Source organism: Passer montanus, unplaced genomic scaffold, assembly GCF_014805655.1.
Source record: "Passer montanus isolate IOZ18808 unplaced genomic scaffold, ASM1480565v1 scaffold233, whole genome shotgun sequence".
NCBI lineage: Eukaryota > Metazoa > Chordata > Aves > Passeriformes > Passeridae > Passer > Passer montanus.
The window spans coordinates 42,536-58,590 of NW_024366959.1; the positions used below are offsets into that span (position 1 = coordinate 42,536).

At 60.5% G+C, this 16,055-nt stretch overlaps 1 protein-coding gene across 1 annotated transcript in view; it reads right to left on the reverse strand.

Moving 5' to 3' along the window:
• The window catches only part of NRBP2 (nuclear receptor binding protein 2), a 39,888-nt gene that overhangs the window by 10,884 nt on the left and 12,949 nt on the right, over positions 1-16,055 (reverse strand). Inside the window, exons 2-15 of the mRNA XM_039710854.1 lie at positions 7,700-7,822; positions 7,097-7,281; positions 6,768-7,032; positions 6,566-6,655; positions 6,254-6,294; positions 5,820-6,067; positions 5,142-5,225; positions 4,169-4,224; positions 3,501-3,596; positions 2,975-3,107; positions 2,084-2,186; positions 1,334-1,384; positions 758-893; positions 329-649 (exon numbers count right to left, since the gene is read on the reverse strand). Coding sequence (XP_039566788.1) covers positions 329-649; positions 758-893; positions 1,334-1,384; positions 2,084-2,186; positions 2,975-3,107; positions 3,501-3,596; positions 4,169-4,224; positions 5,142-5,225; positions 5,820-6,067; positions 6,254-6,294; positions 6,566-6,655; positions 6,768-7,032; positions 7,097-7,281; positions 7,700-7,822 — 1,932 coding nt within the window. The remainder of the gene's footprint in view (positions 1-328; positions 650-757; positions 894-1,333; positions 1,385-2,083; positions 2,187-2,974; positions 3,108-3,500; positions 3,597-4,168; positions 4,225-5,141; positions 5,226-5,819; positions 6,068-6,253; positions 6,295-6,565; positions 6,656-6,767; positions 7,033-7,096; positions 7,282-7,699; positions 7,823-16,055) is intronic.

Consider the following 16,055-nt stretch of genomic DNA (forward strand, 5'->3'; position numbering starts at 1 on the left):
TTTCCCAGTCCCATTTCCCAGCCCCATTTCCCAGTCCCATTTCCCATTCCCAGCCCCATTTCCCAGCCCCATTTCCCAGTCCCATTTCCCAGCCCCATTTCCCAGTCCCATTTCCCATTCCCAGCCCCATTTCCCAGTCCCATTTCCCAGCCCCATTTCCCAGTCCCATTTCCCATTCCCAGCCCCATTTCCCAGCCCCATTTCCCAGTCCCATTTCCCAGCCCCATTTCCCAGTCCCATTTCCCATTCCCAGCCCCATTTCCCAGCCCCATTTCCCAGTCCCATTTCCCAGTCCCATTCCCCATTTCCCAGCCCCATTTCCCAGTCCCATTTCCAGTCCCAGTCCCATCCCATTCCCATTCCAGCCCCATTCCCAGCAGGATGGGCAGGGCAGGATCCAGGCACTCACGTGCCACTGGCAGATTTCCCAGTCCCATTTCCCATTCCCAGCCCCAATCCCCGTCCCATTTCCCATTCCCAGCCCCAATCCCAGTCCCATTTCCCATTCCCAGCCCCAATCCCAGTCCCATTTCCCATTTCCCATTCCCATTCCCAACGGGACGGCCAGGGAGCGGGGCAGGATCCAGGCACTCACGTGCCACTGGCTCTTGTCCTCGTTCAGCTCCATGTTGCACTGCATCTGCACCACCTGGAAAAGCCCAGCCGGGATCAGCCTGGACCCGTCCCCGCTCCCGGGGCAGCACTCTGCAATTCCTGAGGGATCCCCAGCTCCTCTCCCGGCCCGGGCTGCCCTCACCTTCCTGGTCTCCACATCAAAGGGCTCTGGCGTGGGGGTCTTGGCTTTCTGGGGGTCCTCCTGGGGCTGGGACAGGGCGCGGGGCAGCGCGTGGGGCCGGGAGGCCGCGAAGTTCATCAGGGGGTAGATCCCGTTCCTGGGCAGACACGGAGGGGGCACCGAGCTGAGCCCATCCCTGCGGCTGGCACGGCTGGCTCGGGCAGGGACAGGGACAGCAGGGACAGCTGGGGACAGCAGGGACACTCCCGTGTACCCACCCCGGCCCCACATTCCTCTGGGGACAGCAGGGACACTGCCGTGTGCCCACCCCCTGGGGACAGTAGGGGACACTGCCGCGTGCCCACCCCGGCCCCACATTCCTCTGGGGACAGCAGGGACACTGCCGTGTGCACAGCTGGGGACAGCAGGGACATTGCCGTGTACCCACCCCGGCCCCATATTCCTCTGGAGACAGCTGGGGACAGCCGGGGACAGCAGGGACACTGCCGTGTGCCCACCCCCTGGGGACAGTAGGGGACACTGCCGCGTGCCCACCCCGGCCCCACATGCCGGAGCCTGGGCAGAGCTGGCACCCACCTGACGTCCTCCAAGAACTTGTCGAGCTCCAGGAAGGAAACCTCGGAGTACCTGGGCAGGGGAAGGACAGGAGGGTCGGGGCTGGGGGGCTGCTGCCCCGGGCTGGGGGGCTCCAGGATGGGGGTCTCCAGGCAGGGAGGTCTCCAGGATGGGGGGGTCTCCAGGATGGGGGGTCTCTAGGCTGGGGATCTCCACGCTGGGAGGGTCTCCAAGCGGGGGGGGTCTCCAGCCTGCCCCGGCCCCACATTCCTCTGGGGACAGCAGGGACACTGCCGTGTGCACAGCTGGGGACAGCAGGGACATTGCCGTGTACCCACCCCGGCCCCATATTCCTCTGGAGACAGCTGGGGACAGCCGGGGACAGCAGGGACACTGCCGTGTGCCCACCCCGGCCCCACATTCCTCTGGGGACAGCAGGGACACTGCCGTGTGCCCATCCCCTGGGGACAGCAGGGACATTCCCGTGTGCCCATCCCCTGGGGACAGCAGGGACACTGCCGTGTGCCCACCCCGGCCCCGCATTCCCCTGGGGACAGCAGGGACAATCCCGTGTGCCCACCCCCTGGGGACAGCAGGGACACTGCCGCGTGCCCACCCCGGCCCCACATGCCGGAGCCCGGGCAGAGCTGGCACCCACCTGACGTCCTCCGGGGTCTTCAGGATGGGGGTGTCTCTGGCCTGGGGGGGTTTCCAGGCTGGGGGTCTCCGGGCTGGGGGCATTTCTGGGCTGGGGGTCTCCCCCACCCTCACCTCCACTGTGCCCCAGGCCGGCCCTCCCTGCGGATCTCAGCCATCACCATGTTCAGGTCCAGCTCCTTGATCTTCTCTTCCACCACGTTCTCTGGCATCAGATCTGGGGCAGAGGCACGGGGGGGTGGGTCCTGCAGCCCCTGCCCCCCTCCCCAGGCCCTGCACGTGGAATCACAGCGTGGTTTGTGTGGGAGGGACCCCAAATCCCACCCAGTGCCACCCCTGCCATGGCAGGGACACCTCCCACTGTCCCAGGTGTTCCCAGCCCTGTCCAGCCTGGCCTTGGGCACTGCCAGGGCTCCAGGGGCAGCCACAGCTGCTCTGGGCACCCTGTGCCAGTTCCCAGCTCTCTCTCCCAGCCCAGCTGAGCACTCCCACCTCATCCCCTCCATGCTGAACATTCCCAGCTCTCCCAGCCCAGCTCTCCCAGCCCGGCTGACCATTCCCAGCTCTCCCAGCCTGGCTGAGCACTCCCAGCTCTCCCAGCCCAGCTCTCCCCTCCATGCTGAGCATTCCCAGCTCTCCCAGCCCAGCTGCAGCTGTCCTGGAGCCCCTCCAGGCCCTGTGAGGGGTCTGAGCTCTTCTTGGACCCTTCTGTTCTCCAGGGGAGCATTCCCAGCTCATCCCCTCCAGGCTGAGCATTCCCAGCTCTCCCAGCCCGGCTGAGCATTCCCAGCTCTCCCAGCCCAGCTCTCCCCTCCATGCTGACCATTCCCAGCTCTCCCCTCCATGCTGACCATTCCCAGCTCTCCCAGCCTGGCTGACCATTCCCAGCTCTCCCAGCCTGGCTCTCCCCTCCATGCTGAGCACTCCCAGCTCTCCCAGCCCGGCTCTCCCACCCCGGCTGAGCATTCCCGGCTCTCCCGGGGCCCGGGCTGTGCCGGCACTCACACTGGTGGTTGATGAAGCAGTGGGCTGCCAGCAGCTTCAGCGAGTGCACCTCGAAGAGCACGCGGTGGAACAGGAGGCTGTTGGCGCTCGGGCGCCGGTCGGGGTTCAGGGTCAGGCAGGACAGGATGAACTCCTGGGGCACAGCAGGGCCACGAGCTGGGGCGGGCAGGCATCGCCCTGCTCCTCCCTCGGGGATGCCAGGATCACGGGCTGGAACACAGCTCCCAGCCCATGGAGCTGCCCCCGTGCCCCCTCCCCAAGTGCACCTTCACCATGAACCAATCCACACGTGCCAACACCATCCTGAACAGGGACTGTCCCAGCAGTGACACAGGACTGTCCCCAGCAGTGACACAGGACAGGGATTCACTCCCAGCAGTGACACAGGACAGGGATTGTCCCCAGCAGTGACACAGAACTGTCCCCAGCAGTGACACTGTCCCCAGCAGTGACCCCAGCAGTGACACAGGACAGGGATTCACACCCAAAAGTGACACAGGACACGGACTGTCCCCTCTGCCCTCACCCTCATGTTGGGGTCATCCAGCGAGTGCCGCGCCCGCGCGATCGCCTCCTCCGACACCCGCGTGTCCCCGTTGGTCTGGATCTCCAGCACGGCCATCTGCCAGGGGACAGGGACACGGCCAGGCTGAGGGGCCTCCAGGGACAGGGACACGGCCAGGGACAGGGACACGGCCAGTCCATGGGGACTTCCCAGGGAACAGGGACACGGCCAGGCTGGGGGGCCTCCAGGGACAGGGACACGGCCAGGCTGGGGGGCTTCCAGGGACAGGGACACGGCCAGGGACAGGGACACGGCCAGGGAGAGGGACACGGCCAGTCCGTGCAGTTCCCAGGGGACAGGGACACGGCCAGGCTGGGGGGCTTCCCAGGGGACAGGGACACGGCCAGGCTGTGGGGACTTTCCAGGGGACAGGGCAATGACAGGGGACAGCCCCAGACAGGGCACAGACAACGGACACCCCCAGGCAGGACAGGGACAAGGGACAGCCCCAGGCAGGGACAGGAACAGGGGACAGCCCCGGACAGGGAGCAGCCCCAGGCAGGGACAGGGACAGGAACAGGGGACACCCCAGGACAGGGACAGGGACAGGGGACAGCCCCGGACAGGGAGCAGCCCCGGATGGTGACACCTCCCGGCAGGGTCCCACCGCTCCCAGGGTCCCCCCGCACCTCCAGCGCGCACATCCCGAAGGAGAAGATGTCCACGGCCGTGCCGTCGGCCTTCTCTGCAGCACAAGAGGGACACGGGGAGGGTCAGGGCTGGAGTGCACCTGGCACCCCCACCTGGGCACCCCCACCTGGGCACCCCCACATGGACACACCCACCTGGGCAGCCCCAGGACATTCCCACCTGGGCACCCCCACCCCACTCCATCCCCGTGGGTTGCCACTCCTACACTCACCTCTTCCCACCTGCCCTCACCTGTTCCCACCCGTGTCCCCTTCCCATTCCTGCCATCCCCTGCCATGCAGCCACTGTTCCCATTCCCATTCCCCTTCCCCTTCCCCATTCCCATTCCCATCCCCGTCCCCATTCCCATTCCCATTCCCATTCCCGTCCCCATTCCCATTCCCATTCCCATTCCCGTCCCCATTCCCATTCCCATTCCCATTCCCGTCCCCATTCCCATTCCCATTCCCATTCCCGTCCCCATTCCCATTCCCATTCCCATTCCCGTCCCCATTCCCATTCCCATTCCCATTCCCGTCCCCATTCCCATTCCCATTCCCATTCCCGTCCCCATTCCCATTCCCATTCCCATTCCCGTCCCCATTCCCATTCCCATTCCCATTCCCGTCCCCATTCCCATTCCCATTCCCATTCCCATCCCCATTCCCATTCCCATTCCCCGTTCCCGTTCCCCATTCCTGTTTCCCGTTCCCATCCCCATTCCCATTCCCATTCCCGTCCCCATTCCCATTCCCATTCCCATTCCCATTCCCATTCCCTTTCCCCATTCCATTCCCATTCCCTTTCCCCATTCCCGTTCCCATTCCCATTCCCATTCCTGTTTCCCATTCCCATTCCCCGTTCCCATTCCCGTCCCTGTTCCCGTTCCCATTCCCATTCCCCGTTCCCGTTCCCCATTCCTCTTTCCCGTTCCCATCCCCATTCCCGTTCCCTGTTCCCGTTCCCACTCACGGCCGTATTCCGGTGGGAAGAAGTGCAGGTTCCGCAGCTCCTCCCGCTCGATCCGGATGGGGCTGCGCAGATCGTCCGGGAGCGCTGCGGAGAGGGGCGGCTCTGAGGGACAGGGACACCGGGACAGGGACACCAGGACAGGGACACCGGGACAGAGCCCACCCGGGACAGGGACACCGGGACAGGGACACCTGGGACAGGGACACCGGGACAGAGCCCACCCGGGACAGGGACACCGGGGACAGAGACACCTGGGACAGGGACACCAGGACAGGGACACCAGGACAGGGACACCGGGACAGGGAGACCCGTGACAGGGACACCGGGACAGGGACACTGGGACAGGGACACCCGGGACAGGGACACTGGGACAGGGACACTGGGACAGGGACACCCGGGACAGGGACACCGGGGACAGGGACACCTGGGACAGGGACACTGGGACAGGGACACCTGGGACAGGGACACTGAGACAGGGACACCGGGACAGGGACACCGGGACAGGGACACTGGGACAGGGACATCGGGACAGGGACACTCGGGACAGGGACACCCAGGACAGAGCCCACCCGTGCCCCCTCCCCGCAGCGCCCAGGCCATGCCCCGTGCCCGGTGCCCCCGGTGGGTCTGGGGGCTCAGGGGTGTCCCCCGGGCCGGGCGTGGCCGTGGGTCACTCACCGTTGGCGAACACCCGGTGCCAGACTGCCGGGGCGGGCATTGGGAGGGCACAGGGGAAGAAAAGGCGACGCCGAGGTTGGCACCCCAAAAAGGGACCCCGCAATCCTCGGGGCTCCTGCCTGCCCGGGGTCCCCCCACACCCCGTGTGACCCCCACCCCTTCCTCCTGCCAACCCCCCAGATCCCTCGGGACCCTCTCTGACCCCCTCGGGACCTCCCCCGACCCCTCGGGACCCCTCATGACCCCCTCTGACCCCATGAGACCCCCTCTGATCCCCTCGGACCCCCCAGGCCCCCTTCACAGGAGGGCACAGGTGGGCACAGAGGGGTCACGGGGGGTCACAAAGGTGGCACAGGAGGGGGCACAGAGTGTCCCGAGCACAGCCCCAGCCCCGGCTGCCCGCGGGGCAGGGCGGGGAGCGGCCGGAGCCTCACCTGAGAGCCGAGAGGATTTGGGTGCACCAGCGCTTCCAGGCCTGGGGACAGAGCGGGGACAGAGCGGGGACAGAGAGGGGACAGAGCGGGGACAGAGAGGGGACAGAGAGGGGATGGACACAGAGGGGACAAAGCTCTGTCAGCCGGGACACGATGGTACCCCGGCCAGGCCAGGGCTTCCCACCCCTTCCCAGGGACAGGGCCAGGGACCCAGAGCCACCTGCTGTGCCCAGATTGGTCCCAGAGACCCTGTCACAGGGCCAGGGACCCAGAGCCACCCCCCCGGGGACCGGGGTGTCCCCAGGAGCTCACCCGCGCGTTCATGGCCTTGTGGTTCTTCTTGGTCTTCTTGAGGAACTGCTTGAGGCTCCCCGAGGACACGTACTCCGTGATGAAGATGACCTGGCAGGGCACAGGGGGGGCTCAGCTCCCCCCAGAGGGGAGGGGAGGCCGAGGGGCAGCGCTGGGACCCCCCCGGAGCCCCCCGGAGCCCCCCAGAGCCCCCCAGGGTGAGGGGCTGGAGTGGGGCAGGTGAGGGGCTGGAATGGGCAGGTGAGGGGCTGGCGTGGACAGGACAGGTGAGGAGGATGCTCCTGGGATGGACAGGTGAGCAGGATGCTCCTGGCACACAGAAGCTCCTGGGATGGGGCAGGACAGGCGAGGTGGAAGGTGCTGGGATGGGCAGGACAGGTGAGAAGGGAGCTCCTGTGAGGTGGAATCTCCTGGCACACAGAAGATCCTGCCATGGACAGGACAGGTGAGGTGGAAGGTGCTGGGATGGGGCAGGACAGGTGAGGAGGGAGCTCCTGGGATGGGACAGGTGAGGTGGAAGGTGCTGGGATGGGGCAGGACAGGTGAGGAGGGAGCTCCTGGCACATAGAAGCTCCCGGGACAGGACAGGTGAGGTGGATACTCCTGGGATGGGGCAGGACAGGTGAGGTGGAAGCTCCTGCCATGGACAGGATAGGTGAGCACGATGCTCCTGGGACAGAACAGGTGAGCAGGATGCTCCTGGCACACAGAAGCTCCTGGGATGGGAAAGGACAGGTGAGGAGGAAGGTGCTGGGATGGGGCAGGAATGGTGAGGTGGAAGCTCCTGGGATGGGACAGGTGAGGAGGAAGCTCCTGGCACGCAGAAGCTCCTGGGATGGGACAGGACAGGTGAGGCAGAAGCTCCTGGGATGGACAGGTGAGGTGGGAGCTCTTGGGATGGGACAGGTGAGGAGGAAGCTCCTGGCAAGGGGCAGGACACATGAGATGGAGGTCCTGGCACACAGAAGTTCCTGGGATGGGGCAGGGCCCCCCCCAAGCCCTGGGGATGCCCCAGGCACTGCTCTGAGATCCCTGGGAGCCCCCTGGGAGCCGAGGAGGGCTCTGTGCCCTGTGCCAGGGGGCAGGAGCACGTCCTGCCAGGCTGTGCCCCCCAGGAAGGCGTGGGGGGCTCACCTCGTGTGCTTTGAAGGCTTTCTTGTCGGTGAAGAGCAGCTCGTTCCACACCACCTCCACTCCCTCCTCCGTGTCCATGGCCAGGAAGGTGCTCTGGATGCCAGGCATGTTCCCCTGGTTCACCTGGGGACAGGGGGGCTTCAGTGTCACCCTGGTTTTTTAAGATTTTCTAAGCCTTCTGATCTTTACATTCTTGTAAAGAATTTTCTCACACAAATATATGGATATATGTAAACAACCCTTATTGTTTTGCTGTTTTTTGTGGAAAAATAAAAATTTAATAAGCTGTTAATTCGTCCAGTGTCATTGGAGAGGTGGCACCTTCACCCTCCAATCTGCTGTCACTTTTAAAAATCTATAAATGTTATAAGCCAGAAAATAAACTTGCTTTTTTACCTTAAAAAAAGCAACCAAATCCACGTTGTGTTTTCTCGTGTTCTACAATGACCCTTCAGGGGAGGCTGGCACCACCTGCTGCACGGGCAGCTCCCAAAAAAACCCATTTTCTTTCCTCTTTGGCCCCTCCTGACCTGATCAGCCAGACCTGACTGGTTAACCTGGTTATGCACAGCCCCACCTCCATCCAGGCGTTTCTGGGAATCCAGAGAGGTTCTGAGCACGGAACCCCTGCTTTGGGAGGTGCTCTGGTGAAATCCATAAATACACATAAATACATATACACAAATACATAAAAAATAATAAATGAACAACAGGAACCCCTGCTTTGGGAGGTGCTCTGGTGTGACCAGAGCTCACTGCACAATCCCCTCTGTGCCACTGTCAGAGCAGGGAGTGCTCCCACGATCACTGACACTGGCACTTCCCACAGCAAATGCACAAATAAATACATTAAAAATAATAAATGAACCGGCAGGAACCCCTGCTTTGGGAGGTGCACAGTGACCAGAGCTCACGGCACAATCCCGTCTGTGTCACCACCAGAGCAGGGAGTGCTCCCACGATCACTGACACTGGCACTTCCCACAGCAAATGCACAAATAAATCCATTAAAAATAATAAATGAACCGGCAGGAACCCCTGCTTTGGGAGGTGCACGGTGACCAGAGCTCACGGCACAATCCCCTCCGTGTCACTGCCAGAGCAGGGAGTGCTCCCACAATCACTGACACTTCCCACAGCAAATCCATAAATACACATAAATACATATACACAAATACATAAAAAATAATAAATGAACCATCAGGAACCCCTGCTTTGGGAGGTGCTCTGGTGTGACCAGAGCTCACTGCACAATTCCCTCCGTGTCACTGCCAGAGCAGGGAGTGCTCCCACAATCACTGACACCGACTCTTCCCACAGCAAATGCACAAATAAATACATCAAAAATAATAAATAACCCCGCCTGAAACCCGATTCCTGCCCAGGAACAGCAGTCTCCACGCTCTCACAACACTCCCTGCCACAGCCACGGGGCACTCTTAGAAATAAAGCTTTTTTGGAGTGAAGGTCTAGCCACACGTTGGGCGCCAGTTAAAAATCACAGAATCAGTTAAAAATCACAGAATCACAGGTAAAAATCGCAGTTAAAAATCACAGAATCACAGAACAATGTGAATGTTACAGCGGTAGGTGCTGCTGCCTGTCTCTTGTGGCCAGCAAGCCTCTCCTGTGGAAAAGCAGGCTGAGTTACCACTCAGGCCACGCAGCCAAACCTCCACTGAAGCCCCACCACAGCTGGCTCAGCGACAGAGGCAAGAAAGGCTCTTTTGCAAGGTTTTATTCCAGCAGAATAACACAGTCACCGTTGCAGTGTGTTTTTAGTTTTATCAGTTTGCTTACTGTTCGGTTTGTGTGAAAAATGTGCATTTTGTGAGTGGCTTTTCGCAAGTATTAAAATGAATATTGTATGTGTTATGTTAGAAAGTTATGCTGTATTAATTTTCTTAAGTAGTGTATTAAATATAGTTTTAGGTTATAACATAAGTTAAAATAGAAACTATGCTATGTAAGATATTTGTTTAAGAAAGGACTCGCACCAGATAGAAGCCACGGGACACCTGAATCTTTCAGAGAAAGGGAATTTATTGCTCCCTTATCAGCAGAAAACTAACTCCTTTCCACCTCACTCAGACAGGAAGACCGCATGAGGATTAAGAGGAAGAAATTGACAGTGACCAGAAGGAATCCTGTGTTTGAATGGAATTTATGCATCATGTATGAGATCTATAAATATCCAACAGGCAATTGTTTTTAAGGGTTAATCCACTGTTAACGGGTGTCCTTTTTCGGGCTTGTGTTGCCCAGAAAAAGGTACCCAGACATCCGTATCTCTTTGTTTTTATTGTCTCATATTGTCCTAATCTCAACTGTTCAAATTTCATTACTCTAATTATATTACTATTTTTATAACCATTTTATTACTATTAAACTTTTAAAATTTTAAAAACAAGTGATTGGCGTTTTTCACAATTTGTGGCCTTGCAATCCCCTTATGCCACTCCTTACCAAGTTTTAAACCCCCACCTTCCCAGGCGTTAATCCCTCCTATCCCTGCCCCTTCCCCCGAATCCCCCTTGCTCCCCCCTCCCACTGGTGTTAGTCCTCCCCCAAACCTGCCCTTTCTTCTGGAGAATTCCCTGTCTGTCTTGTGTCCTTTGGGACCCTGTTAGTTTACCCAAGTTATTCCCCTCCCTAGTGCTTCTTTATTAAAGTGTAAAATACCCTGCCTCCAACCCCACCCCAACCACACCCCTACTGGTCTGCTACCCCAAACCCCTCCTCCCAGGGATGTAGAAAAGCTCTTGTTAACCCCAGATTTGGGTCTAGGGTGCTGATCATGAAATAAAGCCACCCCAGTTTCACCCCAAGACCCGTGCTGCTGCCTTTTGTTCCTGCGCCGAGCCACCGCTGGTAGCTGGGATTCTGCAGAGCCTGCAAGGGGGTCTGTCCCACCCCAGGTGGCACCCAGCCGGGACAAAGTCCTCACCACGACAAGGACAAGCCCGGGGAACGAGGCTGGACCACGTGGAGCAGGCAGCTTGTAAAGGGGAAGGCGGGGGGGGCAGAGCCAAGGGGTGGGCAGAGAGGCCAGGCCACCAGGGGAAGGGTGGTGACCAGCAGGGGTAGGAGGGTGGCCACCAGGGGTAGGGGGGTGGCCACCAGGGTTGCCAGGCCAGTGACAGGGGAAAGAGAAACCAGAGGAAGCTGCGACACCCAAGCCCATGGGGAAGGGTGTTTTTCCTCTTGGGAGGGGTGGCTCTGTGGTAAGTAGTTAATTTTTCCAGGACTGAGGGCTTGGGGATTGACCAAGCGAGGAGAGCTCATGGGATGCCACAAAAGCCGCTGGAAGAGGCTCTGGCTGGGAACTGGAGCGGGGAGCCGATCTCCAGCCTGTGCTGGGGGAGCTCTGGGCCAGGAGGCTGCAGGTGCTGAGCTGGCTCCTCGCTGCTGTGGCAGTCACGGCCCCACTCCTGCACCCACCCTGCACCCCCGTCCCAGAGCCACCCACTCCTGCCCTGCCCAGGGAAAACCCGGGCTGGGCAAACCAAAGCCACCATGTCACCTCTGAATGTCTCCAAGAGCCTGGCAGCAGCCCCAGCAGCTGTGCCATGCCCCAGGGCCACAGATCCCACCCCAGCACCTGTGGGGGATAGCTCTGCAGGTGTGAGCACTGCAGGTGTGACCTGTGCAGGTGTCACCTCCACAGGTGTCACCTCCACCAGTGTGACCTCCACAGGTGTCACCTCTGCAGGTGTCACCTCCACCAGTGTCACCTCCACAGGTGACATCTAGCACGGATCCTCCTGCTCCCCAGACCAGCCATGGCCATCAGGAGCCATCTTCAGCCCAGGCAACTTGCCTCAGACCCCAGCCCAGGACAGGCTCCTGCCTCTCAGCAGAGGAGCCTGCTCCATCCCAACCCCAAAGCATCCCAATGACCCCAAAGCATCCTGACCCCAAAGCATCCTGACCCAAAGCATCACAGCGACTCCAAAGCATCCCAGCGGGATTGGGACTGCAGCCCCCACCTCGGGGGATGCTCCTGCCCTTCCTGAGGGGCTGGGGGCACTCCAGAGGGGGCTGTGCCCCGTCAGCCCAGGCAGGGGCACAGTGCCCACCCTATCTGTCATGGGAAGCCAGAGGAGAAGGGGATTGTTCTGCTGGGACAGGTACAGGTACAGGGACAGGTACAGGGACAGGGACAGGTACAGGGACAGGGACAGGGACAGGGACAGGGACAGGTACCAAAGCCAGAGGAAAAGGCGATTGTTCTGCTGCTCCTGAGACAGGAACAGGAACAGGTACAGGTACAGGTACAGGTACAGGTACAGGTACAGGTACCAGAGGAAAAGGGGATTGTTTTGCTGCTCCTGGGGTGGGTACAGGTATGTGGTGTGCTGCTGCTGGGGCTTGGGGATCATCCCAGTGCTGGGGTTCATTCCACTGCTAGGGCTGGTCCCACTGCTGGGGTTCACCCCACTGCCTGGGTTTGGGGTTCATCCCACTGCTGGGGCTCATCCCACACAGGTACAGGTACAGGTACCAGAGGAAAAGGGGATTGTTTTGCTGCTCCTGGGGTGGGTACAGGTATGTGGTGTGCTGCTGCTGGGGCTTGGGGATCATCCCAGTGCTGGGGTTCATTCCACTGCTAGGGCTGGTCCCACTGCTGGGGTTCACCCCACTGCCTGGGTTTGGGGTTCATCCCACTGGCCAGGTTTGGGGTTCATCCCACTGGCCAGGTTTGGAGTTCATCCCACTGCCCGGGTTTGGGGTTCACCCACCGGCTGGGTTCAGCCCTCGTTCCTGTAGGGCTCGAGGCAGCCGTGGGCGCTTAGCAGCCCCAGCTGGTTAGTAGGGCACGCCCAGGCAGTTCACGGCCAGGTTCACGCTGCGGCCACACAAAGCACCTCTGTTCCTCCTCCCGCCCGGCACAGGCTCTGCACAGAGCCCGGCATGGATGGCGAGGAACGTGGCCACAGTCTTCCCAGTGATCCCAGTGATCCCAGTGCACAGCCAGAGTGGGAACCACACAATCGTCTTGGAATCACAGCTTTGGGTTGGAGAGACCTTAAAGCCCATCTCGTCCTGGTCCCAGCTCCAAACAAACTCTTTCTGAGCCCGAGGGGCATCCCGGTGCTCAGGCAGTGGATCTGCCGGGATCCGGGATCTCAGCCCCAGGAGTGGGATGAGCCCCAGGAGTGGGATGAACCCCAGCAGTGGGAGCAGTGCCGGGATCTGCCATATCCGGGAGGCTCTGGGACACGTCAGGCCAGACCCTTCCCCTCTCTGCGAGGACAGAACGTGCTCTGCCTTGTGCCGAGTGAGATCAAAGCTGATCCCCACCAGCTGCTCCCGCTCTGAGCTCAGCCTGGCCTCCATAAATAAATAAATGCGGCATTTTCCGCATAGCCTGACTGGGACAAAAGGTGGCGGCACTGGTCTCTGGGGTTTATTCCCCATGGTTTATTCCCTGTGGTTTATTCCCCAGGGTTTATCCCCGTGGCTGATGCCCCGTGGTTTATTCCCTGTGGTTGAACCTCCGTGGTTCATCCCCCATGGTTTATCCCCGATGGTTTATTCCCCGTGGTTGATACCCCGTGGTTTATTCCCCATAGTTTATCCCCCATGGTTTATTCCCTGGGGTTTAGTTCCTGTGGTTTATTCCCTCTGGTTTATTCCCTGTGGTTTATTCCCCGTGGTTTATTCCGTGGGTCATCCCCCGTGGTTTATTCCCTGTGGTTCATCCCCCGTGGTTTATTCCCCATAGTTTATCCCCCATGGTTTATTCCCCAGGGTTTATTTCCTGTGGTTTATTCCCCAGGGTTTATTCCCTGTGGTTTATTCCCCGTGGTTTATTCCGTGGTTCATCCCCCGTGGTTTATTCCCTGTGGTTTATCCCTGTGGTTCATCCCCCGTGGTTTATTCCCCATAGTTTATCCCCCATGGTTTATTCCCCAGGGTTTATTTCCTGTGGTTTATTCCCCAGGGTTTATTCCCTGTGGTTTATCCCCCATAGTTTATCCCCTGTGGTTAATCCCCCATGGTTTATCCTCCATGGTTTATTCCCTGTGGTTCATCCCCCATGGTTTATTCCCCGTAGTTTATCCCCCCTGGTTCATCCCCCATGGTTTATCCCCGCTAGTTTATTCCCCATAGTTTATCCCCCCTAGTTTATTCCCCATGGTTTATTGCCCGGGGTTTATTCCCCATGGTTTATTCCCTGTAGTTTATTCCCCGTAGTTTATTCCCCATGATTTATCCCCATGGTTTATCCCCCGTGATTTATCCCCATGGTTTATCCCCCGCAGTTTATCCCCTGTGATTTATTCCCCGTGGTTTATTCCCTGTAGTTTATTCCCTGTAGTTTATTCCCCGTGATTTATCCCCATGGTTTATCCCCCGCGGTTTATCCCCTGTGATTTATTCCCCGTGGTTTATTCCCCGTAGTTTATTCCCCATGGTTTATCCCCCGTGATTTATCCCCATGGTTTATCCCCCGCAGTTTATCCCCCGGTTGTCCCGCTCCCGGCAGCTCCGTGCGCTGCTCGGTGCGCACCGGGAGCGCTCGGCCGGCGCCCGCGGCGCCCGCCGGGCACGGGGCAGGGCAGCTTTACCGAAGATCAGGTTGCAGCTTCCAGGCAATCGCTCCCTTCTCAGCTTTTCTCGTCAGCGAGGGCCGAGCCAGGCACGGGAACGGGCTCAGGGCTGGAGCTCCGGGGCTGGGGAGCGGCCGGGGGATGGGGCCGGGAATAACGGGGAGAGGTTTTGCTCCCGTGGCGGGGGGGCTGTGAGGTCCCTTCCCACCCGATTATTCCAGTCCCTTGTGCCACCACGGGATTTGGGATTTGGGACCGCGGGGTGAATGCGGCGTGCCTGGAAAAGCTCAGCGGAGGAAATGCCAGCCCCGCCTGCCCACGCCACTGTTGCGGGAGCTGGGTGACAATGTCCAGCTCCTGGTGGGACATGGGGACACCCTGCGGGGGCTGCTGGCCCTGGGCCACCCGTGCCCCCCAAACCTCGTGTCCCCCTGGCCCTGACCGAGGCTGTCCCCGGCTGCGGCCCCAGGCAGGGCAGGGGCGGCTGTTGCAACACAGAAATCGCTTTAAAAAAAAACACGGGAAAGGAAAAAAAGCGAGCTGAGAGGGCTGAGGCCCCAGTCAGGGACACCTGAGCTGTGTCCTGCAGGTCCCCAGGGGTCAGGGACAGGGAGTGACAGCTCGGGCAGAGCCCGCGGGGCCCGGACATGAGGGGTCACCGACCCCCTGTGCCTTGCCCGAGGGAAGGGACTGTCACACTCCCTGTCCCAGGCTGGGAGCACGCTCCAGGCTCCAGCTCCTGCTCCAGGGGCCCCAACACTGCCTGTGAAGGGGCTGTCACACCCCCTGTCCCAGGCTGGGAGCACGCTCCAGGCTCCCAGCTCCTGCTCCAGGGGCCCATTCCACACCATGAAGGGACTGTCACACTCCCTGTCCCAGGATGGGAGCATGCTCCAGGCTCCAGCTCCTGCTCCAGGGGCCCCATCCAACACCAGAGGGGCACCTGCACCCCTCTGTGCCCAGCGAGGGGACTGGCAGCAGCAGCAGCCCCAGGCCAGGGCAGATGCTGTCCCTCAGCTGGCAGTAGCCGTGCCCAGGGCTGGGGACAGCTCAGCCCCGCGGCTGTGCCAAGGAATCCGCGGTGCCAGACAAACCTGTTCTGTCCCTGCCATCCTGTTACACAACCAGCAGGTGAGGGGAGCGCAGCAGATGGAAAATATTTTGATTCCAGTGAAGCATTTGATGCAGCCTGCCACCAAGCCGTGAGCTCGGTGCTAACTCAGCCCTGAGGAGCCCGGCTGGGGGCAGGGAGGCACAGGGTGGGCTCTGCTGCTGGCACAGCCCTGCTGCCCCTCACGGGTACTGTCACCAGGCCTGTCCTGGGGCACGGGGGAAGGAGCAGAGCTGGGGCACAGAGCAGCAGGGCCGCCCAGCCACCCAGGAGAAGCACCCCAGTGCGTGGCTGTGCCCCAGGCCTGGGAGAGCAGGCAAGGAAACTGAGTCAGGGACAGCCCGGCGGGATGGGCAGTGCCAGAGCTGCCCCACCCGGGGCAGGAGGGGCACCCATGGCACTCAGTGCTTTTCCAGGAACTCTCCCTGTCGCAGAATCATCAAAGTCAGGGTGGTGTGGTTGGGAAGGGACCCCAAAGCTCACCTCGTTTCACCCCCTGCCATGGCAGGGACATCTCCCACGAGCCCAGGTCGCCCCAAGCCCCATCCAGCCTGGCCTGGGACACTGCGAGGGATCCAGGGGCAGCCATAGCCACTCTGGGAATTCCATTGCAACACCCCACCACCCTCACAGGCAGGAATTCCTTCCCAAAATCCCATCCCATATCCAGCACTGCTCCCATTGCAAC